This window comes from Ochlerotatus camptorhynchus, unplaced genomic scaffold, assembly GCF_037179485.1.
Source record: "Ochlerotatus camptorhynchus isolate MF236.1 unplaced genomic scaffold, CSIRO-AGI_Acam_v1.1 ptg000232l, whole genome shotgun sequence".
NCBI classification, from domain to species: domain Eukaryota; kingdom Metazoa; phylum Arthropoda; class Insecta; order Diptera; family Culicidae; genus Ochlerotatus; species Ochlerotatus camptorhynchus.
In genome coordinates this window covers 2,601,168-2,628,482 of record NW_027040722.1, presented here as the reverse complement: position 1 = coordinate 2,628,482, position 27,315 = coordinate 2,601,168, and the positions used below count along the sequence as shown (strand labels likewise).

General features: G+C 38.6%; 1 protein-coding gene across 2 annotated transcripts in view; it reads left to right on the top strand.

Annotated features, from left to right (window-relative positions):
- Positions 1-27,315, top strand: part of sbm (sobremesa) — a 129,920-nt gene that overhangs the window by 66,390 nt on the left and 36,215 nt on the right. For both annotated transcript variants that reach the window (XM_065225678.1, XM_065225676.1), the window contains exons 2-4: positions 3,821-3,946; positions 12,396-12,515; positions 25,650-25,751. In XM_065225678.1, coding sequence (XP_065081750.1) covers positions 3,821-3,946; positions 12,396-12,515; positions 25,650-25,751 — 348 coding nt within the window. The remainder of the gene's footprint in view (positions 1-3,820; positions 3,947-12,395; positions 12,516-25,649; positions 25,752-27,315) is intronic.

Below are 27,315 nucleotides of genomic sequence, written 5' to 3'. Positions count from 1 at the left end.
TTGCGGCTGCTTTTCCTTCTCAACATCAGTCTCCTCCAAAATTCGTTACTAGAAAATGCCGTCACGAGCTTAGGTACCTCATATTTATACCTGCTAACTTATCAACATTCTCCAACCAATAATATTGTCGCTAGACTTGAAAACCGAAATGACCAACTCGCGACAATCGATTTTACTCTCGTTATGTACGTTAAACATAACGTCGCATCTAGTGCGCTGTATTCGTCAAATGATGCGCTATAGTTCGCACTAGATGCGACGTTATCTTTAACGTACACAACAAGAGGAAAATCGATTATCGCGAGTTGGTCATTTTGGTTTACAAGTCTAGCGACAATATTCAGTTAACATACGGTCTATCACGCTTCACGCTCACTCGATTCTACTCATTCTTTATTCCACACTAACTCTATCTTCTACACTTTCCATTACACTATACTATTGTTACTTTCACTCTTAAATAACTCAGCGTTTGGTACACGCATCCTTCCACCCCTGTAGATTCATGAAATGAATCGCTGTTAAAACAGATTTATTTAAACTCGAATCATCTTAGCGGCAAATGCAACGGAGTTGGCCGTTTTGATGTTTGTCATATCAAAGATATGCTGCAAACATCATTTTTTACAAGAAACAAATCTAGACGTTCTCTAACCTAATCATTTTCCATGATGCTTTCTCGTACTGGCCACATTTGTATTAGATTAGATAGGGTAAGTGAGCAGTTTATGGCACTAGTGCTCCAGTATTTGGCCCTAGGGTCTAACTCAAATTTTAAATAAATTTTCATAGCTTCATTCACGTAGACATATGAAAATAATCTATGTTCTAGCTCTGCATTGAAATAAATTTGGTAAAATATGAAAAAAATCGAAAGTTAACATAGGGTAAATGTCGGCTTCGGCACCCATTGACTGTTTTCGGCAACCAAAATTTAAACGTTAATTTCACTATGTTTTCCCATCAACACACTTCCCTGAATGCATCCAAACGATTCTTTAGTCTTTCAGCTTCAATCTGATTGTATGTGTACGTCTGAGCAGTCCTGTTATGGCAGATTTTTATTCAAATGAAGCATACGTACTCTAAAATGGGGTTGATTTCAAGTTGCCGATAATAGAACAGCTGGTTAACACGCAGTTCTAATGGGAATGTTGCCGAAGAAAACGAGGCTGCCGACAATAGTCACACTCACCTGAGAAGTTTGGAGCGTTGTAAAAACGCTTTCAAACAGTTTTGAAGAATTCTGTCGATTAAAATGGATAGAGAAGCAAGCAGCAGATGAATGTAAACCAACAGACACGTCATATATGTGCGTGACGCTGAGAAAATGCTAATAGAAGTGTGGACACTGCTTAGATTGACGAGAATACGTAAATTCCCCTAGTTAACGTTTGTGTTAAAATATGATTTTAATAACTTATAACTTAAATACTTAAAATCGGCATCAATTGATTCTGTAAAAATAAAAGTCTTTGTGACTACACTAAATCCTGATAACGAATTCGTTTATTATTCAGTTCCAACCTGGATCGGGTATCAAGATTGGGTCTGCTTGTTTACTAACAAACGTTAGTTTGATCGTTTGTTTTTAAAACCTTCCTTTGGTTCAGGTTCGCACTGACAAAAAGTTCGCACTGGGTTGGAAAAGGTTCCAATCCCGATGATAAACGAATTCGCTCTATAAGTACCTACGGCTCTGTTTGTTGTCTTTTCTCAAACCAAAAATGTCCTAGTCCATTAAAGTGGTTTTCCATATTGCGCGCAGCACCGACGAACCGACGTGACAGCTCATGGAAGCTGCATTCAAATTCTTGTCGAAGACACCATATTTAAAATACGTTAAACACTACCGCCATCTACTCATCCCATCGCGTCATATCATGAGCAAGGACACGAACACACGTAAAATTTATATTGTATTGATTTGTGTCTCACCTCGTTTGACAGATCTGATCGCCCGTTCGACAGATCGAATCGCTCATTTGACAAATCGAATTGCCGGCAAACTAAATACTCATAAGGAATAAGTGCGTACAAGACACCAGGACAAAATTCCGCACTTTTGAGGAGTCCAGTTTCAAATGCATAATACAATATGTTCTCTAATTGTATATTCCTATAAATAGTTTCAGTGCCGTATTAACTGTAAATCTCTGCAGATCATACGCCAACAGACGAAATAGGTAATTTGACTGAATATCCAAGTTTAGCAAAAAAATTACACGTGGAATACATTTTCACTTCAACTTGTCTGACCATGCTGTAGAACGCAATATGCCGCAGCCTGTTCGACTGTCCATAAGCCTTCCAAACTTTCCAACCAGTCTAAAGTTAAGGGACACTTGGCACGCCGTCGACCGAAAATGCCATTCACAGTCTCGGGACACCTGTTCGTCGCGTCCACTTGAATGATTCACCAAGGGGCGCCCAGCAAGCGACCGTAACGGCAATGTCCGCAAGCATCATCTGCCGCCACGCCGCACAGTACCGAGCAAGTGGGCTAAAAAGGAAACGGACGGAAGGGCGAAATCTTACCAGTGCACGACACTTATTTAATTGGAATTTAATTAACACGACAACTATAGTGGAACAGCAGACGGGGTGTGCTCGTTAGTAAGAGAGGAAGTGGGAGCCAATAAATGTCAATACATCGACAAATGGATCCGGTAGTTGTTGACCGGTGGTTCTGTCTAAAATCCATTGAACTGTTTCGTCAGCCGATTCGTACACAAAAAGGGTCGCTTTTCCAATGCAAACGAGTTGCAGTGGCGCAATCCGGATTTAGCGTTGCAGCTGCAGCAGACGAATTGGGTGAAACTCGATGGAGCCGCATGGTGGTTTACTCTGAACATCTACCCCGCTGCCATGTGTTATGGTTATTTTTAGACTAAGCTGGCGATGGCAAGAAGTGGTGAATACAGCGTCTCGTCGCCACCACCAGTCTCTTCCTAGGGTGGTGGCAAGAAAATTTATTGCAAAAATTAAATTCAACTCGATCAATTCGAGAAGAAGCGACACACCCTTCAGTTGAAGAGGAAACAACAACGTAAACAGGTTTTCCAATATAGGTACATCCAAAAGTGTCCCATTCGAGGTAATAAAACATTCAGACGCCATCAATCGGAAAATTCTACCAGTGGCAACGTTGCTTCGACTTACTTCGCTATAAAAAAAAATGTTTTTCGGAATTATGGAATTTCGCTTGCAGAGTGCCACAATCAGCGATTTTATGATTCGTGTGACATGTTTTATGAGTCAAACACATTTCAACCTCTTTTAGTGACTTACAACAATGAAAATAAAACTGAAACACGACACACATGTTTCTACATCAGCGACGGACAAATGCAAACATCGCAAAAAAAATCAGAGGGTGTCATAAATTGAGAGGAAGAGTTGCGTCGGAGTCTGTACTTAGATGGATGGATACAGCAACTCGCTCATGTGGATCTTTCTTTTGTAAACCTCATTTCGAGCTCGATTGGGTGAGCAAAGAGAGCAGTCGTCTGGTTAGCATGGCGTCCGGTGGATGGACAGAGAGGGTGGGAGCAAAATTGTCATGACCTTTGAGGTTATGTGAACTACAGAGAGTGACGACGACGAGACGGTCTAATCATAGGCAACGTGTTGTCGCATCCGCATCACGAGTTAGTGACCGGTGCGGGGTACTGCGTTTGATCCCCAGAATGTGACTTTTGACCGGGAAAATTGTTTGCGTAAAGTTTACAACGTGACACACGCAGTATCTTTATATACAATGCAAATATTTGGCAATCAGCTGCTTTACTAACTTTCCTCTATTTCTTCTATTCAACAGGACATGTTTCAATTAAAGACGTATCAAATGCAAGCTGGGGCTCCCAAATCATCGGCAACGGAGCAAAAGATCCCAACGGGAGCATCGGGCGAGGGGCGTCCGAAGCGGCAGAGACCGACTCATCAGGTAAGTTCCGGAGCAATAAGGTGATCCATGAGACGTTTTGCTGTTGACCTGACAGCTAAAAAGCTGTGATTGTGTGTAAATATAAATAAAGCTATTTTCAATGGGAAAGGTCTGTCAGAGTTGGTTGGAAATGCTAACATGAAGCTTTAGTGTGATGATTTATTAGCTAGAGAATGATCTTTAGAAGAGGGTAGGTGGATAGTTCCGTTAGAGTACGGCAGTATGAAAATTGAATAGAAGTTGAAAATGAGCGAAGGGCCATTAAAGCGACAGTTTTCAAGATACACGCACATTTTTGCCTAGCCCGTACGATGTACGCGGGGACTTGAAGTATGTCTCCAAGTCCACAGGCAAAAATGGCATCGACTGGAAATGCTCTCACAACGTGGGGCTTTAGGTAGTGATGAAAACGTCGCTAGAACTATTCCACAGCCGCAGTCAGTTTATGAGCAACAAGAGGGACGCACATTTTTGCCTGTGGACTTGGAGACATACTTCAAGTCCCCGCGTACATCGTACGGGCTAGGCAAAAATGTGCGTCTATCTTGAAAACTGTCGCTTTAATGGCCCTTCGCTCATTTTCAACTTCTATTCAATTTTCATACTGCCGTACTCTAACGGAACTATCCACCTACCCTCTTCTAAAGATCATTCTCTAGCTAATAAATCATCACACTAAAGCTACATGTTAGCATTTCCAACCAACTCTAAAAAGTTTCAGTTAAAAATATGTTTTTTGAATAGTTGCATCTGAAAAATTCAAAAGAAGCAATTGGCAAATCAAAGTTAGCACTCGAGAAGAATAGAAGAACTATGAAAGTTATGATGGTTTCAAAATTTTCCACGGGGAAGGATACGAGTGCAATCGTACCGCACTCAGAAGTGGTTGCAGGAACATCTTCCGTTCTGGGCGAAGGATATGTGGCCGCCATCCTGCCCCGATCTTAATCCGCTGGATTACTCAATATGGCGTGTCATGAAGGCCAAGGCCTGTTCAAAACGCCACCCGAGTACAGCAAGCCTCAGACAAACATTGACCCGTACCTGGAGGGAAATGGATCCACACTACATTATTAGAACCTGCCGTGCATTCCGGAAGCGTGTGAAGGCCGTAAGTTTCAGCAAGTGGGAACTCGATCGATGATTAACATAGTTTAAGACTCTGAGAAACATCCCCCTTTTAAATAAATTAAAAAAACTCGAAAATTTTTGAGAATTTTTTTAATTTTGACTTTGTTCAATGTTGCAAACATTATCACGCATACGGTATATGTCTATTGAGTAGTCCTTAAGTTTTCTACTAACGTAGCATGCTCCACTTCCAAAATAAAAGCATTTTAAGATTGCACCTCACCGTGTAAAATTTTGAAACCATCATCACTAACTATCCAATTAATAATTAGAGTGTTAGATTTATAGGATTTATTAAAAAAGATCGAATTTGCAATTTTGAAAAAAATTGGAAAATCCAAAATGGCCGAATGTTAACACAAATGATGACCCATAACAAACAATTATTCTGCAATAATTTACATGTGTACCAACATGTAAATGAATAATGGATGGCATCTCATGTGCAACGTTCTAAAATGTATTGTAGATCGTAGAATGTACTAATCTAGACTGCTAATCGCCATTGCGCATACACATCTAAATTTATATCAGAAGACATCATGGGTTGAATCTAGCTAAAAAAAGTTATTTTGTTTCAAACAAAATTGCGAACTATTCAGTTTGAATCAACAAATTTCAACCATATTTTTAGATGTTTCATTAGTCTCATTTCTCCCCGTGAAGGTAATTTAGACGAGAGTTGAGAATGAAATTTTGCGGATGACTTAAAAATAATTATTAGTAGAGTTCCAAGGGTATTCAAGGAGAATTCTGAGAAGAATTCTAAACGAATCAAATTCTGAGGAAACTTTCGTACAGTTTTTGAGATGGTTTCAAGAGAATTCTGAGAAAAGATTTATTGGCAATTCCGAGGAAAATTTCAAGGGAATCAAAGATATCGATGGGCATTTTCAGGACAGTTCGAAGATAGCTCCATGGCATTAAAGTGTGATGTAAACAAACTATAAGAGAATGGAAATCTGAAAAAGTTTTCAAGAAGTTCTAAGAAGATTGATAGGAAATTCATGAGAATGAATGAATTAATGAATGAAGAGTTTCAAGAGCATTACCAAAGTAATTCAGGTTTACACAATAGGTCAAACAAATCTAACATCCGGGATTTGATCTTTTTTTTCAAAAGAGACTTCGAAAGTTTTTCATATTTTCAATTTTTTTAAATGCCTTGAACAGACTACTTAATAGATTAATTGACATTTTTAAACAGTAGTATTAAAATTACGTTAATTTTCCATTGTTTATGATTTTACATTGTTCAAAAATTCCAATTGATAAGCCTGAAGGACTCTTCATCTTTGTTTAATTTGTTATTCTAATTTACGTGTTTGCATTTTTCAACTAGTCGACAGAAAACCCCTTGGGGTGCGTTTTGCTTAAATTTAAAAAATAATTTGATATTTTACCTAACTACTAACAACTTAACCTAATTGGCAAGATTGCGTATGATGTGGTGATTTGATCTCAGACAGGCGTCTACTCTGAACCTTTCGAAACTGAGCATACTCCGCTCCTCTAGTGTCTGAAGACCAGCCAGGCGGTGGATCTCAGACTTCAAGTCCGTGGGGGACTGTTGAGGATCATCCTAAGGATCTTGTTCTGGATCCTTTGAAGTTTAAGCTGTTGGCACTTAGCACAGCCCTCCCAGATTTACGTTCCGTACTCAATCGCTGGGAGGATGATTTGCTAGTGGACGGTAAGCTGGTTTCTGGGAAAGTGTGGACTTTCTGTTGATATGTGGGCAGCGCGGTTGATGGATGTTTTGTCCACATGGTAACGGCACAGCAACATGCTATCAAGGGTGAGACGAAGGTAGACGACATCACTCGAATATTCAATGGGAGTATTACCAAAGTGGACTTTTAAGTTACCAGGTGGAACAAGCCTGGTGAATTGGAGTGCGGAAATAGTATCGTCTATATTTTAGCTGCAAATCTTCCAGCTTTTGAAATAGTCGGACAAACCATCCAGGCCTGATTGGAGTTTTCTCGTTAGAGCACGTATGACTTAGCGGCAGTGTCACCCGCAAACATTGACAAAACACCATTACCCGGAAGGGGAGAAACAACTGGCATGAAGATGTTGAAGAAGATAGGACCAAGAAGGCTACTCTGAGGAACCCCAGCATCAACATTGAACGTATCAGAAGGAGAATTGTTCAAGAAGGCCTGGAATGATCTGTCCGACAAGGAAGATCAGGAAGTTGACATTGTCGAACGCCTTCTCAACGTCCAACAATGCCATGGCAGATGTTTTAAAAACGGAGTTGTTCCACTTGATTATGTAGTAACCCTTACCTAAACCCAAATTGCTCTTTGAGAAAGATGTTATTATTATTTGAAAACACCAGCAAACGGCTGAGTACCAACTTTTCGAATAGCTTCGAGCTGGAGGACAAGAGGCTAATGGGACGATAGCTTTTGGCACTTGTGGATTGGAATGGCTTTGGCTAACTTACAGCATGCAGGGAAGTGGCCAAGCACCAAACACCGCTGTAAGGTGCTCGAAGAAGTCAACACTCAAGTTTTTCAACTCGAAGTTGACCACTCCATCGACGCCAGCGGCCATCATGTTCTTGGTTGATTTAATGGTTGCTATCACCTCATCAGCCGATATTCTACTTTCGTCAAGGACACCTACGGGGGTGGCAGCAACTCTAGACATTGCCTCCGATACTGCAGGCTCGTGGGGACTCACCATGACTTGGTCAAGGTTATGTGAATTCACAAAGTGTTGACCAAGAGCATTGGCCTGTTCAACTGGGGTAATGAGTAAGGATGGATCCGAATTGTGATTAAGAGTGGAAAGGGGAGGGATGGGCCTCGGCTTATTTTTATAATCTTTGCCATTTTCCAGAATGGTTTGGCACAATCTGGGAGAGAGCGAATCTTGTTTGCAAAATCGTTATTTCTGAGATCCACCATCCTTGGCTTGGATGATTTTGTTTAAACGGTTGCATTTGGTCTTCAGGTTAGGTACGCTGGTACTGCATACGAATGGTGTTGTGGAGTCTAATGCGGTCTTTAGTGGGCCTGTCAAGGGTCAGAATATTACTCACCTGTCTGTATAATGGCACATGTTGCTATATGGCCCGGGAAATCGCTTCATTCATAGAGCGCAGAAACAGGTCGATGTCGTCGATCGTTTCTGGCTGGACGTCATATCTGATACTGGTGTCAACGCAGCGTTGGAGCTGCGCCCAGTCGGCGTGGTGATAGTTGCGTCGGGAAACTTCGAGTTGGTTCACGGAGGAGCTGAGTTTTTGGTAAACCACAGGTTGCGAGATGTTGTTGGCCAAGTTGATGATATAGATGTCGATGGTAGCGTGAGAACCGGAACTACTCAACCGGGTGGGAGTGTCCGAACTCAAGATGTTGTACTGCGCTTCCTGCAGGTTATTGTACAGGATGGTCTCTTTTTTATAGCGCCAATTGTTGCCCAAAGTTTGATAGCCAGCAATGATGAAGTTTTCCCGCCGTCGTGTTTGGGGCAGTAAGCCGCAACGATGGTGATGGGGCCGACAGGAGTAGGAACTTTCACCTCTACGGCTTCGATTATCTTCAGCTGGAAGCTCGGCAGCCACTGACAGTAGATGTTCCTCCTTAGAGGGATGGCCACTCCTCCTGCCCCGGAGCTGGTTCGATCTAGCCTCACAAGCCGGAAATCGGGAAGGAAGATGTTAATCTCGGGCTTCAGGTGCGTTTTGGTGATGATGGCGATATTGATGTTTTGTTCGTTGAGGAATTCAACGAACTCGGTGCTCTTGCTCTTGAATAAGCAAGCGTGTCAATTGGAAATTTTAATGGCTTCACGGTCCATACTTATTGATGAAGCATACTGCAGCATGAAGCTGATGAAGTATATATACATTTAGATTAACATCCGAAGTCCCTCCATTTTAGCATAATCAACGAAAAAATGCTTCCTAAGCCCCGCTCCAATCAGAGAAAAGGCAGGAAATCCTGTTAGAAGTGGGTCTTAGGAAGCATTTTTGTGTTTAATATGCTTAATAGAAAGGAGTATTCTAGACCAACAATTGAAATAGGCGGAACAACCAAACGTAAACAATGGCTTTAAACACAAAATTCCCGAGAATCAAAACACTCCCACGCAAACTAACAATGTCATTCGATAAAAGAAGTGTGCTCTATCAGATGACGGTGTTAGATTGCTTGGATGTGCTTTGATTCTCGAGGAATTTGCGTTTAAAGCCATTGTTAACGTTTGGTTGTTCCGCTTATTTCAATTGTTGGTCTAGTATTGACCTTTCTGACGTTTATAACACGCATACTTGGGTAATCCAATTTTGAAGTGTGAAGTTTGGTATCCTCACGGTAAGAAAAAAGTACCCAAAATTGAGTTCCTTTCACTCATCACGTGGCTTCCGTGGGGCTAGGTAAAATTAAGTTAAAGAAAAAAACTCAATTTTGAGTAATCCTGGTGTTGACAAAAAAATTATAAAACGGAGCAGACTGGAACCGAACCATGGACGTTGAGATTACGGGGCCCGTGTGTTGACCACTCGTCTATCAACGCTTGTGAAAATGAAATGCGCATAAAAGCAACCTCAATGAAAATAAACTTATATTTGAGTTCATTTATTATTACTCAATAGTTGAGTAAATTTTAACCAACGCCGCTTTTCTGATTCACTCAACGGCAGACCTCAAATGATAGAACCCAACGTTGAGTTTTTTTAAACTTAATTTTGAGTATTTTTTTCTTGCCGTGCTCACTTTCGCTTCAGCCAAAAATGTTGGTTTGTTATTGTTATTCTCACTTTCGGATCATCAATAATCGTGCGCATAGAATGGACTATGCTTGAAAGGAGGGACTTTGGATGTTAATCTTAATGCTTAAATAATATCTTAATATATCTATCTTAATAATTAATCTTAATACATAAAATGCACTGGCAACTTTTTCAGTGCCAGCTACTCTATTCTGAAGTCTGTGGGAGGGAAATCACACATCGTGTGTCATGGCATGAGCTCTCTCAAATTTCAATTTTTAGGCTCTTTGGGGACTACCCGGTAACCGGGTAAAAATTTATGGGAGAAAACTTGTTTTATTTAATTGTAGCTTGTTTAACTGAATGGCAAAGTCCACGAATGAATTCTTTAGGTTTTCGTTCTCTTTTGTTGACCTGGATATGAATCAAAAGCGTATTATTTCCACTTTTCAAAACTTCTAGGGGGGGATTATTATTACTTCTTACCAATGTAACAGCACCATCTGTGTGAAAAATAGCCTTGACCTAATAATTAATTGTATGTCAAAAGTTAGAGAACTTATTCGCAACTTATTTCACGCAGAGGGTTTAAACTCTAATTTCAAATGATGAATATTGTGTTGATTACCTAAAGGAATTAAACGAACTTTAAGTTGATTCCCTGTAGCGTCCTTTTTCGTGATACACTTCGCAATTTCACAAGTACAAATATTAATGTTTCTGTGAATGCACGTAGCTGAAACCAGGCAAGGAAAATCATTTACATTCATTTCATGCATTCATTTACATTCATTTGCCTCTAACTTTTTTCATCAACAGCATTTTGCAAAATGATGTATTGAATTTTAGTAGGTTTTGTTATTAACTACAACTTATGCTAATAACTATAATCTGTATCTCTTATGCATCACGAATTAGAGCGGGCCAAACTTAAAAAATAGTAGTGGCTTCTGTTCGCTCTGGTTCGTCATGCATAAGAGATACGGATTTGAGTTGTTAACAAAAGTTGTAGCTAATAACAAAACCTACAAAAGCTTAATACTTCATTTTGCGGAATTCTGTTGATGAAAAAAGTTAGCGGCAAATTAATGTAAATGAATGCACGAAATGAATGCAAATGATTTTCCATGCCTGGCTGAAACTTCTACTTGTTGTTTGCTGCGGAGAAGCAAGTAATGTCTGAAATTTGCTGATTTGTAAACCTCGTAGATCTTGAGTTGTATGCTCTTGAAATTGCGAGGTGTGATAGAAAAATGGAGTCTACAAGGAAACACCTTAAATATATGACATAATTTTAACGACAACAATTTTTAACAACGCATAAATCGCAATGAACGATAGTGCCAACGCCAAGTGATAATCTAAAAGTCGTCGTCGTCAGCACCCGTCGTCGTCGCCCTGAGGAAACACTTTTCCTGCGTGCGAAAAAAAAAACTTGCGATTCGCAAGAAACTTTTCCTTCCGTTTTTGTCGTCGTTCTTAACGACCGTTCATAAATCCACACTCTCATGCTCATTAAGCTTTCGCACTCCGCTACCCAACAGCGCTCCTTCCGAAATCGTTTGTCACCAGTTGGTAAACGTAATTTTCGTGTCAAATCTAGACGAAAATGTGAAAAGGGCCAATGAGCCAAACGGAAGCAATGATTTAGGTCGATTTCTCGCGGATGAAGACTCATCCAGGCAAACCAACAGCAGCATCTGGCATAGGAAGTTTACTCTATCAGATGGAGTAGTCAATTAGCGTAGATGGTAGAGGTGACGTTTAAAGTCATTGTTAACATGTGGCGTGGCCCTTTTCACATATTCGTCTAGAAATATGAAAAAACTGAATGGGTGATACCCACCCAAAAGTAGTCGCGGGAAACAGAAGTCACTGCTTATCAAGAAGGGAGGAAGGGCTTTACACAAGTTGGTTATCATGTTAATGGATTTTGGGTACTCGAAGCACAAGTTTAATTGCACTTGAAGTATTTGACCGACAAATTTCCGAAGGTCAAAAATTGCCACCATTACCGTTGCATAACGAACTGCACGTAACTTAATGATAGGGTAAACACCCATTGATTGTTTTTGGAAACATGGAAACCACAATTTAAACGTTAATTTCACTAAAATACTTAGCTGAATCTATTTAAAAGATTGTTTCAGTTTCAATTTGATTACATTTTTACGACTGAGCAAACCTGTTAAGCCAGGTTTTTCTTGAAATGAAATATACGTACTACAAAATACGTCTGATTCCGAGTTGACGACAATATAACAGCTAGGTAACACCATAGAGGTAACTCGTAACACGGAGTTCAAATGGATTGGTTGCCGAAGAAAAAGATAATGCCGACAATAGTCACACTTACCTGAAAAGTTTGGAGCGTTGTCAATACGTTTTAAAATCGTTCTGGACAATTGTGTCGATTAGAATAGAATAAGAGTAGCAAGCAGCAGATAAATGTAAACAAACAAACGCGTCATATGTGTGCGTGACGCTGATAAATTGCTAATAGAAACGCGCACACTGCTTGTATTGACGAGAATACGTAAACTATTCGCCTATCACTTTCATTTTCTTTTCTATTTTTCTTTCCCACAGGGACCGGGGGGATGCGGGACTCGCTGGAGGGGTCGGGCTCAGCGCAGAACGACCTTATTCACCTCAAGAGACGGGTGGGACTCTTCAGTGGGGTGGCTTTAATTGTCGGAACGATGATCGGTGAGTATGTTTGGTACCTATTTTTGTAATTGTTTGTTTAGGGTACACGGAACCAAAGAAATTAAGAAAGAAAGCAATACGAACAGCAATCGAGCGCGTGGGTGAGATATTAAAACACGGTGTATGTTGCGTGTTAAATACCTTACGTAATGCTGGGTCACTATTGACGTACTGAAACACGTGGCTGGCAAGGTTGATTTTCCATTTGATATTGAACACAGACACAGTACAATTTTAAGTTGAATATTGATCTACAAATGAACACGTGGTGCACGAAGATGCAATATTGCTGTTTTAAGGGATCATACATCTTCTTTCTTTTTCTTGTCGTTCCTTACGATGAACAAATTTCTCCATCATAATTTGACATGCATCTTTAAGACAGGGACTTTATCCCTGTCAACCGCATATAGATCAACTCGGGTCTAACTCGAAACGTAAACAATGACTTGGATCGTCGGTTTCTTACGAATGACTGCACACCCACTCAAACTAACTAACAGAAAAACGTTTGTTCTATGAGCTAGTGTTGTTAGATTCCGTGGGTGTGTGGTCATTCAAGAGAAATCGACGTTCAAAGTCATTGTTTACGTTTCGAGTTATACCCTTCTGACATGTTTCCCCTGAGATGCAGTGCAGTTCACATGATTTTGACATTTTTGGGCAAACTGACAGCGTTAACGGAGGTATGACAGAACAAATCTAGAGTCCCTTTTGATTGGGTCGTATGTAACAATCGTAAAAAAATTGACATAAAATTAAATTAAAATTTTTAATGCTACCCGACACTAAAGAGCCTGAATTTATAAAGAGAAGACATGTCAAAATTGGAACAATCGATTATCTGTCAAAGTCATAGGAAAAGGCACTCCAATCGAGTAGAAGACCTATCAAATGGATAAGATGTCGCTTCTTTATAAATGCAGGCTCTTTACCCGACACTACTCTGCTTACTCTTCCTACACGCAGACAAATTTACCGTCGAAACAAACATATTTGTGGTATATTTTAACGTAAACTCAGGTTGTTCTGGCCACAAACATAAACTAAGTTGATTTCAAACGTATTCCATGTTTGAAGTCAATTGTTAATAACGTTTAAAGCAAAAATATTGTTACGTTTATTTTAAAAATATTCGTGTTGAAAATAAACGTGAATATTTTTGGTTGATTTGACAACTATATGTGATCAAAAATAAATATGTTTATTTTAAACATACTTTTCATATTTAAAATAAAAAAAAAAACATATTTTGAAATTATTTTAGCATTTGAATGCGGGATAAAACAAAATATTTAAAATGCATAGCAAATGAATTGAAATCAGCAGACAGGGCATCTATATTGCTGCTATTTTTTGGTGCAATTAAGGGTGGTCTATGGGTGTTGGGATCCGGGTCCGAGATCAGAAGGGCCGTCCGATTGGGTGTCCGGGGGTTCCAGTTCGGTAAAACCTGCGAAACTTTTTAATATTAGCGTTGTTTTGTCTTTTCTGACGCTGGTCCTCATACCGGCCTCTTTCTACGTTTGGAAATTATCTGTTTTTCTTTCGACGTGGGGGTGAGGATGATATGGGAATCGGCATCAGAAACGACGGAGTGACGTTGATATTAAGGGGTTCCACCGGTTCTGTCGAGCTTGGAACACTTACTTTCGGTTTCGCCACTTGCAGCCCGTTTTCGGTTGAGTTTGCCGAATGTAAACAACAAGCAAAAAAGAACACGCTGAAAATTGTTTACCCAGATTATGTATTGTTGAAATAAACATGCTTTTGAATTTAATTCAAACATACATATTTTTGTTGAAAACGTGTTTTCAATTTACATTGAACTATTTATATTTTTGTACATTAGACATCTATATTTTTTTTATTTAAATGAAAAAAATTTGGTGGCAGAAAAATCTATCGTCAAAACAAAAATATTTGAGGTAAATTTAATTCATTTTTGAAGTCAATACAATCGACGTTTAAAATAATGTTACGTTTATTTTAAAAATATTCAAGCTTAAAATAAACGTGAAAATTTTTGTTGTCAAAGTGAACAAAAATAAATTTATTCATTTTCAAAATGTTTTTTTTTATTTTTAAAACAAACGAACAAAATTTTTAAACTATTTTAGTATTTGAAAGCGAGATACAGAAAATAAAATGCATAGCATATAAATAAAAGAAAGGCCTGCAGACGGGACATGTAAATGGTGGTGTTCTAGTCCGGGTTCCAAAAGGCCTGTCAGGTTGAGTGCCCGGGGGTTCCAGTTCAGTGAAATCGGTGAAATTTTATGGGATTGGCGTCGTTTTGTCGTTTCTGACGTTGCGTTGGTCCTCTTTCTACGTTTGGTGTCGGGAGAAGGGAGATGATCCGGAATGGATTCAGAATCGATTTCAGATTGTCGTTTTTCTTTCGATGTCTTGGGGAAGGGTGATATGGGGATCGGCATCTGAAACAATGGAATGGCGTTGATTTTGTGGGGTTCCGCCGGTTTTATCGAGCTAGAATTTCATCTGGACACTAACCTAGATGGGTTTCCGGGTCCTGTTATTCGGTTTCACGTCCATTTACTCGGTTTCACGTATTCAGATGACCTACTTACATAGATGATTTCCGAGACTTGAGCCAATTTCTGCCGAATGTAAACAAGGCAGGACACGCTAAAAATTGTTTACCCAAATCCTATATTGTTGAAATAAAAATGCTTTTATTTTAATCTGAAAAAATAAATAACTGATTTTAAATTTACTTTGAATTACTCATATGTTTTTATAATGAACATTAATATTTTTGATTTAAATGGAAAAAAATAATTGGTTCCGTGTACACAGTCGATAGAAGCACTCCTAAGATGTTAGTAAATGGGCATTTTGAAGAAATTAGCTATTTAATTGAAAATAGAAACAATTTTTTGTTTACCAAATCAAAATACTTCGTGTTTCTAATTGACAAAAATATTACATACGACCCAATCAAAAAGGACTCCAGAAATCAATATAAGACTTTTGCACTAGAATCGCGTGCTCGATGCTAGAAAGAGTAGTCTATTACAGTTATCCTAACCCCTATATTCATCACATTGATGTGAACTACGAAGAAATTCTTTATTGTTGCCCCTGTGATGCTCTAACCCAAGTAACAATTTTGGTTTTATGAGGGTTCTGTAGATCATTAATTGGACTTGTAGAACGCTTTAAAACATTGATAAAACTTGCAATGTTACTTGGGAAGGCTGTGTTCCATTTGGTGAATTTTCACTTCAATTTGACAGATGGAAAATTTCCGAATAAACATGCTATAGAGCTTTTTGACGTTTAATCGGCGCACACTACTGTACCATTTAAAGCGAACGAGTGCGAGCAAGAGGGAAACACATTAGTGGGAAAAAAAACCGTCCATTCATCATTGTGTGCTAGATAGAGAAAGATGATTAAACGTCAAAAAGGTCTATTCCAGCCTGGGGGGGACGTGCTGTCGAATCAGCCTACTGAACATTCTTGTATGAAACTGGTTCCAAACTAAACAAACGCTGTAAGTTTCTTATGGCTTGTTTACGTTTGGAACCAATTATGCGAGGCATGCGAGGTAGGCGACGATTGTTCGTATTTGACAGCCGCCTCCCCCCTTGATTCCAGCAGACTTATTTCTGACAGACAAGGAATCAAGCAACAAAGGGATTTTCGAACATAATATTTTAATGTGTCAAATTTAAGTGACAATTCTTAAAATGGAATGCAGTACAATTTTGGAATTGCTACTTTCTGTTTGTTGTAGCGCAGCCACCAGGGAGTAGCAATTTCATGTAGCTATGCATATTTTGTGGATGCTGAAAAGCTGAACATTGCATTAGGTGCTAAGTAACATTGATCGATTCTCTTTCGTTAATAACTTGAGCGCATAACCGTTTCTTGTTGTGTTTGTCGTATTAGATGCTAGATAAAAGCTTCTTTTATCAATATGTGGGCTGAAAATATCAAGAATGTCTTTAAGTGGCCCTGAAAATCACGGCTGATTTTAACCTAAGAGGAAGAGGAGACAACTGGCTTCTTACTCTTTTATCTCTATCTCTATCTATATATCAGCCATTCCTTAACAAAACGATATAGTGGTTCTTAGAATTTCGCCAGAATTGGTAGTTTTGTTCCTTATCGAAATATATAAACTTCTCTGACGTTTGTGAAATGCACAAGTAGGGTTACGGTATGTAATGTGGGTCTAGTCCTTTCATTCGGCCTATCACGCAAATAAATAATTAATTAAGGAATATTACACAAAAAATAAGGAAAATATTGATCACTGATGGTTGATAAATGTGTACCACACACAAATCAATTTATATCACAACATTTCAATACATTTTCAGCTCTCGTAAGTAATAAAACTGGTTGAGAATATCACAATGTTCGGAGTTTTTAGCCGCCATGACTTATAAGGTTAAGATGGGAAGGTTGACTGACGATCATCAAATGGCCTGATTATGGCATTTATTGATTGGAATTACCTGATAATACACACTAGACGTAAAACTTACAGTTGCTGTTTGAATATTTTATGTTTATTTTAATTGTTTAACAACGTTTTCACAAGTAAAACATGGACCCAACTTTAGGGACACATTTCTTTTCTATGTTCCTAACTATGGCCCATGAAATTCATTTGACAGCATATAGCAATAAGAGTAACGTCAACAATGTTGTTTTGCATTTGGATGATAAGGAACGAACAGGAAGGGAGATTTTTTCTGCCAAACCTGTATAATGAACATCACAATGTTCTGATTTAGATATTCTGCGGTCAAAAGACGATAAGCGAAATTTTTAATTTTTAATTTTTAAATTGAGTGATTTAATGTAGTTTTCGTAAAATTTTCTCTAAGAAATGTTTTGAGGAATGAAGAGCATTAAGTTAACAGTGATAGTGATAAAAAAAATACATCAGAAAACGTTACCAAGAGCGTTTTTTTGAGGATCAAACAAGATAGGACGAAGTTGCATCCATAAATAGACCCAATTTGGGGACAATAGACCCATATTACATACATTTCCCTCGTGAGTTATTGTCTTAAAAAAAGTAAGTTTTTCAACTTTTCGTGGTTTCTGATAGCAAACGACATGATAAGCATATCTAAGCATACCATTTAGCAGTAGAATATCGTTTGCAGGTAAATTCATTGATGAGTTATGATTAAAAACGTAATCGATGGCTGCATATTAGACCGAGGTTAGGGACGTATACCCTATTAGTGCAGACTCGGGGTAAATCATAAGTATTAGTGCTTCATTATGGTTTTCTTACCTTTGAATTTACCCAAAGTTCTGCACTAATACATGTGCAATTCACAAACGTCAGAGAAGTCTATTAGACCCGTATTTTTTTTTATTTTCTCATTAGGGTGACCATTTTTCCATGTTAAGGTGGTCCAAAAAATCTATTTTTTTTTTCAAAAATGACATTTTTTTTAAATCATAGCTTTTGAACCTACAAACTTTTCCTTGAGTTGCTGAATGATTTCATCATCGTTTGTGATCGATTGTAAACTGGGTGCTTCTAGTGACTCTGAAAATGAAAAAAACATATTTGACATTACTGTAAACACTACACTAATTTCGGCGAAGCTACTCATGCTAGACTACTGAAATCTAATATTAGCTGTTGACAGCAGGAACTCCGGATGGTCCAGCGATGGGCTCTTCGGGTGCGGATTTATACAGTTTGAGGTAGCAATTTCTGCATATGAAAGAACTGCCATCTAATTTCACTTTTTTTTTTCTTCACCGCATGAACTTGAAGGGCTTGGGTAAGATTCCTCTTTAACACATTTGAAACCCACAAACAACAACAAAAACACTTAAAATTCATCGTTTATTAAACACTGGCTGTACAGGATATCTTTAGATTAACAGAGTTTTTGTTTCCTCACTGATTATTTCACTTCTAAGTTCGTCCCTAAATGTACCACCATGCATTGTACCTATGAACGAACACCTTACCTACCAAGTTTTCCGTAAGATTTTAGCATGTGCTCTGTCTAGGTAGTTATTTACTTGTTGAAGTATTCACTTTGAATAAACAAGCCTATACCAGCAGAAGCAGATAATTGATATGGATTATGTGACTATGTCAGCTATGTACCAATGGAGACGCAAGGTAGTCTAGTCGTATTGGAGTAATGATCGAAATTTCTAAACATGATAATTTCAAAAAATCGTAACTCAAAAATGAAGAAAATTACATCGCTAATATTTTTTGATATGTTGTGTAGAAAAGCCTAAATTTTCAAAGAAAAATATAAAAAGGTGTTACGCCCATTGTCTACAAACCATGAAAACCAAAAAAAAACAAATACAATCAAAGTTCTTCTATACAAACCGCAATTTTTATTTTTTTTTTATTTTTTTTTCTAAAATTATTTTTAATAACCTTTCATTTGATATTTTGATCATTCAAATCGGCTCAGTGATTCAAAAGTTACGACTTTTTAAAAAATGTCATTTTAGGAAGAAAAATTGAAAAAAATCGATTTTTTGGATTATCCTAACATGGAAATGGTCACGCTAATGAGAAAATAATAAAAAAGACACGGGTCTAATATTTTTCGATAAGGAACAAAACTACCAATTGTTACGAAATTCTGAGAACCATTATATCGTTTTGCTATGGAATGGCTGCATATTACGCACTAAAAATCAGCCAATCACGAGCTGGTTCGCGTTTGACAGAAAAGTGGTTCGTTTTCTCCCCCGTATTTTCTTCTCGTCTCTTAGATTATAACCTTAGTTGATCTTGATAGTGTAGCAAAATTACAAAGTAGAAAATCAAGGCTGATTTTAACCGCAACTGATTTTGAGGTGACAATATTACCAAACGGAAAATAAATACCTTGATATTACAGTCAAAGTAAGAAACCGACATCCGCCGTCATTATGGAATCCAAGATGGTGGGCCAAAATCCAATATGGCGGCCTCCGGACATCTTATATGCATCTAAACCCATGCAATATGGGTATCTATGAAAAGGGCTCGATGAGTAGAAGTGGAAAATCGACATCCGCCATTATTTTGGAATCCAGTATGGCTTACAAAATCAAATATGGTGGCCTCCGGACAGCGTAATACGCAAAGGATACGACTCATTTTTGCAGGGCATATCACTTAGACAGTGGACTGACTTGATCAAGTACCATACCTGGTTTTTTGACGTAGGACTACGAGTGTGATTTCTATATGGGGGTACACTTTGTGAAAACCGATAATGGAACATGTAACAAAATTATGAAAGATTTTGAACGTTAATAACTCAGCTGCCCCTGGACCAATTTCAATAATTTTATCACCAATCGATCTGAAATATTTTCACGCATCTGCTTAATTTAATACTTTATCATTTTTCAAAATGCCAGTCTTGAAAATAGTACGAGTGTGCACTTTTTGCTATAATAAATAAAATTATCATCGATTGTTTGCGAAAAGTGATTTCGGTCCTTTTCAGGACCACCTTAAATTTGTAAAAGAGTATTCTTTGGACATTTGTTAAGGTCATCAATCTGATGTCAGTTCCCATATCAAGATAGAGCAGGAATTAGGGCGGAACAGCTTTTGTAAACAATTGCTTTTTTTGATGATGTCTTGAAGACTTCCCCTACCTGCCGGTAATGTTGGTTTGCGTGGACGTGCCTTGAGTTCCTAAAAATCATCGAGAGAAGTCATTGTTTACAAAAGCTGTTACGCCTAATTCCTGCTCTATCGAGATATGTTTAAATCTAACATACCTTGTTCTTGAAGGCAACATTGGGGGTGCAATTTCAAAACCAAAGTCGGTCGTGGCATGAAAGTGGTCTGATTTTGATCCAGGGATTTTAACTCTTAACAGCCAATCGATAAGATTTTTTTCTACAAATCTGTTAGAATTATGACTTTATCAATTTTCAAAATGTCACTGTTGTAAATTGCACAAATGTGCAACTGTTGCTATGATAATTAAAATTATCACCGATTGCCTGCGAAAAGCGATTTCTCTAACACAGATTTCAAAGTTGAATCCCATCCGGTCTCACCAAACGATGTTTATTCAATCACCGCGTGGTGAGTGGTGGTTCGGTAGCTCTTCGTTATTCGCTATGGGCCATCTATGTCAAGCGCGTCATACTAAAGAGTTTAAACAGAAAGAACCCCGCTCAAATTCCTATTCCTACACAAAGCACAAGCTCCTACTGCAGTTGACAAATATTATTATATAATACCACGTAGTCCTACGTCATAATTGCGTACAACCCCATAGGGCTGTCCCTTGTAGTTTTTTTTTTATTATTAAATATAGTCACTTTAACGCTCTTGGGTCATTCGTGACTTGTCCGGGGGTGAGATTTGAACTCGTGACTATGACGTGAGAGGTATGGATGCTAACCACTACGCCAGGGTTGCCTCCACCATACCTGGTTGTGCTCAACTTACCATTGTATGAAGGGCCAAAAACGGAGGGTGGACCCATAAGCAGAGACACTTACGCGTGATCCACGGGAGCAAGAAAAATCTCCTTCCAACGATAAAAATGTTCCAACCCAATACAGAACAAGCCATCATACGAGGGAATGTCCCAATGAGTGGGGAGAAGAGCCCACGTTCAATTCACGAAATGTTAATTTTAGGCAATTCCACTCTCCCCATCCAAATCACTTTAATCAAGCACCCTGATGGTCCCATCCCTACCCAATGAATTTATTTGATTATATAAAAATATGTAGAATGTAGACGAAATTTGGAACTTGCCATTTGTCTAGGAAATAACACCTTTGACTGGCACTTCAACTGGATCTTCATACCCACCATCTGTCGCTGTCTGCAAAAATATCTAATAGCAATTACCAGTGCTGTGATAGTTCCTTCAACGAAAACTAATTTTCTTGCATTGTCATGGTCATTTTGTCTAAAGTAGCTGGTCCCCCGAGCAGTCGCAATGAGCGGTCCGTTCAGATTAGTATGAGATGGTGTTATATGTAAAATTCTAAAAGAGAACAAAAGAAAGAAATACGAAAGAGATTAGTTTCAATAAGTGACAGTTTCATCGGATTCCCCAACTAACCATACTCAAGCATAGTAAGTATATAAAAGCTATGTTGCGACTATGTATGGCAACTTGGGCCGTCAGAATGGTTCATCGGTTACGAAGTGAAGTAGTTCGGAAAGTGATGCGTTATATTTCTCAATGTTTTGATCTTAGAAGTGGAAAATTGACATCCGCCGCCATTTTGGAATCCAAGATAGTGGACCAAAATCCAATATGGCGGCCTCCGGACAGCGTATATGCATCTAAACCCATGCAATATGGGTATCTATGGAATGGACTCGATGACTAGAAGTAGAAAATCGACATCCGCTGCCATTTTGGAATCCAAGATGGCGGACGAAAATCCTTGTGATCCACCATCGACGAACTAGTATTGACGCAAAATAAAAAAAAATGATTTAATGTTTCAATATTCCAGTTCACTCGGAATATTCCTTTGCATACAGCAATGTTAGTGAGGAGCGACCCTGTATTGATAGCCCCCGAAAATATCGTTGAAAATATTGATGGAAATATGACGAAACTTCTGTTGTGTGTCTCAGGCAGCAATGTATGCGCCTGTGGTGACGATCTCCACGATATCGAGCATGTTGATTGGACTTGTATCTCATACTGTATTGTCAGATCTGAGCTGTGAGAATCCCTCAGGGCCCGAAGAAAATGACCTGCTACACCCGTTAGGGTTGATGCATATATTATGTCACGCTCTAAGGGGGGAGGGGGGTCTAAGATTTTGTGACAAGCAATGCATTAGGTATAGGAAAAACGTCACGATAGGGGGGGAGCGGGTAATTTTTTGCTCGATTTAGCGTGACATAATTAATGCATGGGCCCTTAGAGACGCGATCTCGAATATATGCAGTTGATTTACGATTTTCTAAAACGGATCGATTTGAGAATTTGGCAGTCTTTAGTTTAGTAATTTTCGCTATTGAAGTGTCGGTCATCTCATCGTCAATTAGAATAATTTCGGCATACCTCACTCCACTTTTGCATATCTCCATTAAACCAGTGTGGCGTGTGATATTGATGAAACACAATTTAGTTGTGATGTAAGACCTGGAGCCTACGCTCCTTTTTATTTTTATATGATTCTTAAATCTACCTGTCACTAATTATCCATCCCGTCGCTTTTCAATTAACGGGAATCGAAAATTCCCGCCGGCGTTTATTGCACTTAGTGCCACCGAAAACTTGTTGCTCCCGATCCGATTGCATTGCAACAAGTTTTCTATTATGACCTTTCACTTATTACCATTCTAGTTTATTTGCCTGAAGGGCCTAACGATCGGAACTAATTGTAGTTAAGACGGAACAGAGTAAAGAGAAGGGACAGACATGTGGCGACGTTTTGGCCACATTAATATCCCCCCAAAGAAAAAGGTTTTGTATAGGAAATTGTTCATATATAAAAACTTTTCATTATTGTTTATTTAGATTGATTTCCTATTTATTTTTATTTTTTTTATCTTGTTCTTATTTAATCTATTCTGGTTCCTCTATTTACCAGTTCTTCCCATGTTTTCGGGATATATCCTATTTCTTTCATGAACTGGGACCTCCATTTCTGGACCAATTCATTGATTTCTGCAACTAGTTTATAATCAGGTTCGGATTTTTTATTTCTTTATTCCTCCTGTCAACTTCCTTGGCATGTTTCTCGTCTACCGTATGCCAATTGGCCCATTCAGGACGCATCTGGTTTTTGAAATTTTTGTAATTCTTTCTGTACATTTTTGTTTTTTAGACCTATATGGTGTCTAATAATTATTAATTTTATAATTTGTTTTTATTTACTTTTGACTGAAATTCGATAATCTTGATGATGATGATGATGTTGGTCCGTGGTCTTTGAACGATATAGAAAATATATTTATATAAATATGTAAGGGTACAGTCATTTTGATTCTTATTATTAAATTTAGAATCTCGCTTCCCCTATTATTTTCGATTTTCTTGGCTGTTTTGTTTTAGTTATTACAGGAGTATTTGAAGTGGTTATTATAGCTGGGGTATTGGTCTCTTGAGGGGTTTCGTCTGGATATTTGTCTGTGAAAACTACTGTTAATGTTTGCCGTTCTTGTGCTGGAGCCGAGTCATTTCCTCCCCCCCTAAATTTAAGTTTTAAGCAACGAAAGAGTTTAAAACTTAAAATTTAGGGGGGGAGGAAATGACTCTGCTCCAGCACAAGAACGGCAAACATTAACAGTAGTTTTCACAGACACAGATCCAGACGAAACCCCTCAAGAGACCAATCCCCAGCTATAATAACCACTTCAAATACTCCTGTAATAACTAAAACAAAACAGCCAAGAAAATCGAAAATAATAGGGGAAGCGAGATTCTAAATTTAATAATAAGAATCAAAATGACTGTACCCTTACATATTTATATAAATATATTTTCTATACCGTTCAAGGACCACGAACCAACATCATCATCATCATCATCATCATCATCAAGATTATCGAATTCCAGTCAAAAGTAAATAAAAACAAATTATAAAATTAATAATTATTAGACACCATATAGGTCTAAAAAACAAAAATGTACAGAAAGAATTACAAAAATTTCAAAAACCAGATGCGTCCTGAATGGGCCAATTGGCATACGGTAGACGAGAAACATGCCAAGGAAGTTGACAGGAGGAATAAAGAAATAAAAAAATCCGAACCTGATTATAAACTAGTTGCAGAAATCAATTTCAATCAATTTTTACGTCCTGGGACGGGTCATCATCTAGCTTGGCTTCTGTTAAGACACAAGCTCTCAATATAATAATAAAAAAATATTACCCTGTATTTACTGCGGTTGCCGTGGCTGTTTGTGTTGTTGTTGTTGTTGTTGTTCTTGTTGTTGTTGTTGTTGCTGTTTCTGTTGTTGTTGTTGCTGTTGCTGTTTCTGTTGTTGTTGTTGCTGTTGTTGTATCCTTTCCGATAGGCCTTGCTTCACTTGGTTTTGTTTAACACGGATTTTGTTTTTCGTTTGCACTTGAAAACACTAGCTGGCTTAGTTGGCTTGCAGGATTTCCCTTCACGGTCTCGTGATCTGCTCACTGTTTTGCGCGAAAACACACTTTTATTTCCTTTCGAGGCGCACGTGGAGCCTAGCACATAGTTTTTCTCCGGCACAAACTCAATTTAATTTTGTTTCAATTAACTTTTTCTGCTTTCTTTCACCGTCTAAACGCGATTGCTGCTACTGACTTTCCGTTGCCTCACTTTTTTGCACTTTTCCAACCCCCTTCAATCGGTTTCCTTTAGCCCGGTTTCTTCCAGGGTTCTGCAACTTTTCACTGCAATTTTCACGCGATAACTTGCGTTTGGACTCCAACTGTGAGTGAGATAGATGATCGGAGAGAGCGTTTCGGGTCCGGGTCTTTACGATCAACCGAATACATATACCGTCAGCAAGGTATTACACAACTTTCTTTAACCGCTGCCACCAAATTGTGGCGTGTGATATTGATGAAACACAATTTAGTTGTGATGTAAGACCTGGAGCCTACGCTCCTTTTTATTTTTATATGATTCTTAAATCTACCTGTCACTAATTATCCATCCCGTCGCTTTTCAATTAACGGGAATCGAATATTCCCGCCGGCGTTTATTGCACTCAGTGCCACCGAAAACTTGTTGCTCCCGATCCGATTGCATTGCAACAAGTTTTCTATTATGACCATTCACTTATTACCATTCTAGTTTATTTGCCTGAAGGGCCTAACGATCGGAACTAATTTTAGTTAAGACGGAACAGAGTAAAGAGAAGGGACAGACATGTGGCGACGTTTTGGCCACACCAGTATTCCGACAGCCTCGTAGATTTTGATTTACAGCAGTAGTAATTTAACTCGTAAGCAAATAATTTGATGCATGACTGTTAGATGTAGCTGTTTGTCTTTATTTTTGTTGACCTGGTTTTTGCCGGAAATGGGTCCCATACGCCGAAATGATGCCACACCCTAGGTACCTACGTATTGCTGTGCTTATTGCTCTTTATACCGTCTGCTGGTTTACCCACTATAGATACCAAATATAGAATAGCTTATTAACACTGACGATCTGCTTTCCCTCCCCAACAGGGTCTGGAATCTTTGTATCGCCATCTGGCTTACTGGTGCGAACTGGTTCCGTTGGTGTGAGCTTTATTATATGGATGGCCTGTGGATTGCTCTCATTGTTAGGTAAGTATCTAAAATCTTCTTCTCGTACTATAAGCTAAACGTGTCAATCCAACTGTCCTAAAAGAACGATTATAAACAAAAGCAGCTCGAAAACCAAAAACTCCCATATTACCGTCACACGGTAGAGCAAGTTTCTCGCGTCATACAGAGTAGAAGGTTCCAATTTTACCGCCCCCAAAGTCATCGGTCGAGGTTGCTATGCAAAAGAGAGAAATGGGTGAACTCTAAAGTAAATTTGTTGTTCAAACCCACGACGGTAGCAGCAGCTCTGCTAATCCCGCAAAGAACAAGAAGTAATGAATGACAAAACTGACAGCTCCCGCCATACCGCGTGTGTCCAGTCATGTGATCTCGTTAAAGCGCGACCACGCGATCCATCATTGTGGCGGACGACGCCGCGCGAAAACAAATACATAAATCGAGAAGGAAACGCCGATTACGTCGCCGTGCTCGTCGTCGTTGTCAATGTCTTGAACGCAATTGAAAAAAAAACTCATGAAGCTCGAGGAATTCGAACGTTGCGTTGTGGGTTGGTTCGCACATTTACGCTTCTACCAACACATATTCCTGTTATGTGGAATAAAACTTCTGCGATTTCTATGTTATAAGATGGATCCAATAAACCGTACATGAAGATTTGTTGCAGTGCACGATCGCGAAATTCTGGCGTAACTTTACAAAAGATCCTAAGAAACAAATGTCAACAAGTCGAGTTAATCGATATTGCTCTTCTATCACAGAGTAGGCTGTGCGTGTGAACGAATATGACGTTCGTTTTTTTTTCTCGGAGTTTTTTATGCTTATTTGGTTATTAATCCGGTTAACATTTTCGAAGATAGCCAAGAACGCGATTATCCGTTTCAAAAATAATAAAACCATCTATGCAGAAGAAGCCCTGCGAGAACTGCATCTCATCCCCAAGGTATATTGGCTGTACGTCATGCTGCTGTACTGACTGTGATTTGCCGCTGACATACGGTTTCGCAAACGAAGAGGAACCTTTATTGGAACCAAGATATTCCATTGTTCGTCGTATTCGTGTGCAAGAAAAAGAAATTGCAAGTTGCTGGACCTGATACTTAGCTACCTTCACTCGGATCCAGTAATCGACTACAGCCGATTATTTTTTTTATCCCAAGCCCAAGCATCACTACATTTGCACACTTCAAACTGGTTCTACATAGGACGGGACTAGTTTATGTTTATTCCCATCAAGCGAACCGTCTTTGATTGGAACTATCTGATTAGAACTATCTGATTGGATCGTATCTGATTTTATCTATTTAAACTAAATTTACATGGTTCTCTTAAATTTGATTAATTCCTAATGGAGTTTTCTCCACGCATCCTATTTTTTGTGTCTTTGAAATCATCATTGAACAACAAATGGATTGTCTGCACATTTTTCAGCATGTGGTGGAACATTTCTGTAAATCATATACAGGGTGCGTGACGAATTTTTGCAGTAAATTTCAAATAGTAATTTCTCATGCTTGTGCAACATGATGTAGATATATTTGGCAGCACTGGATAGCTTATACTGTTAGGTGTAAGATTTAAACAA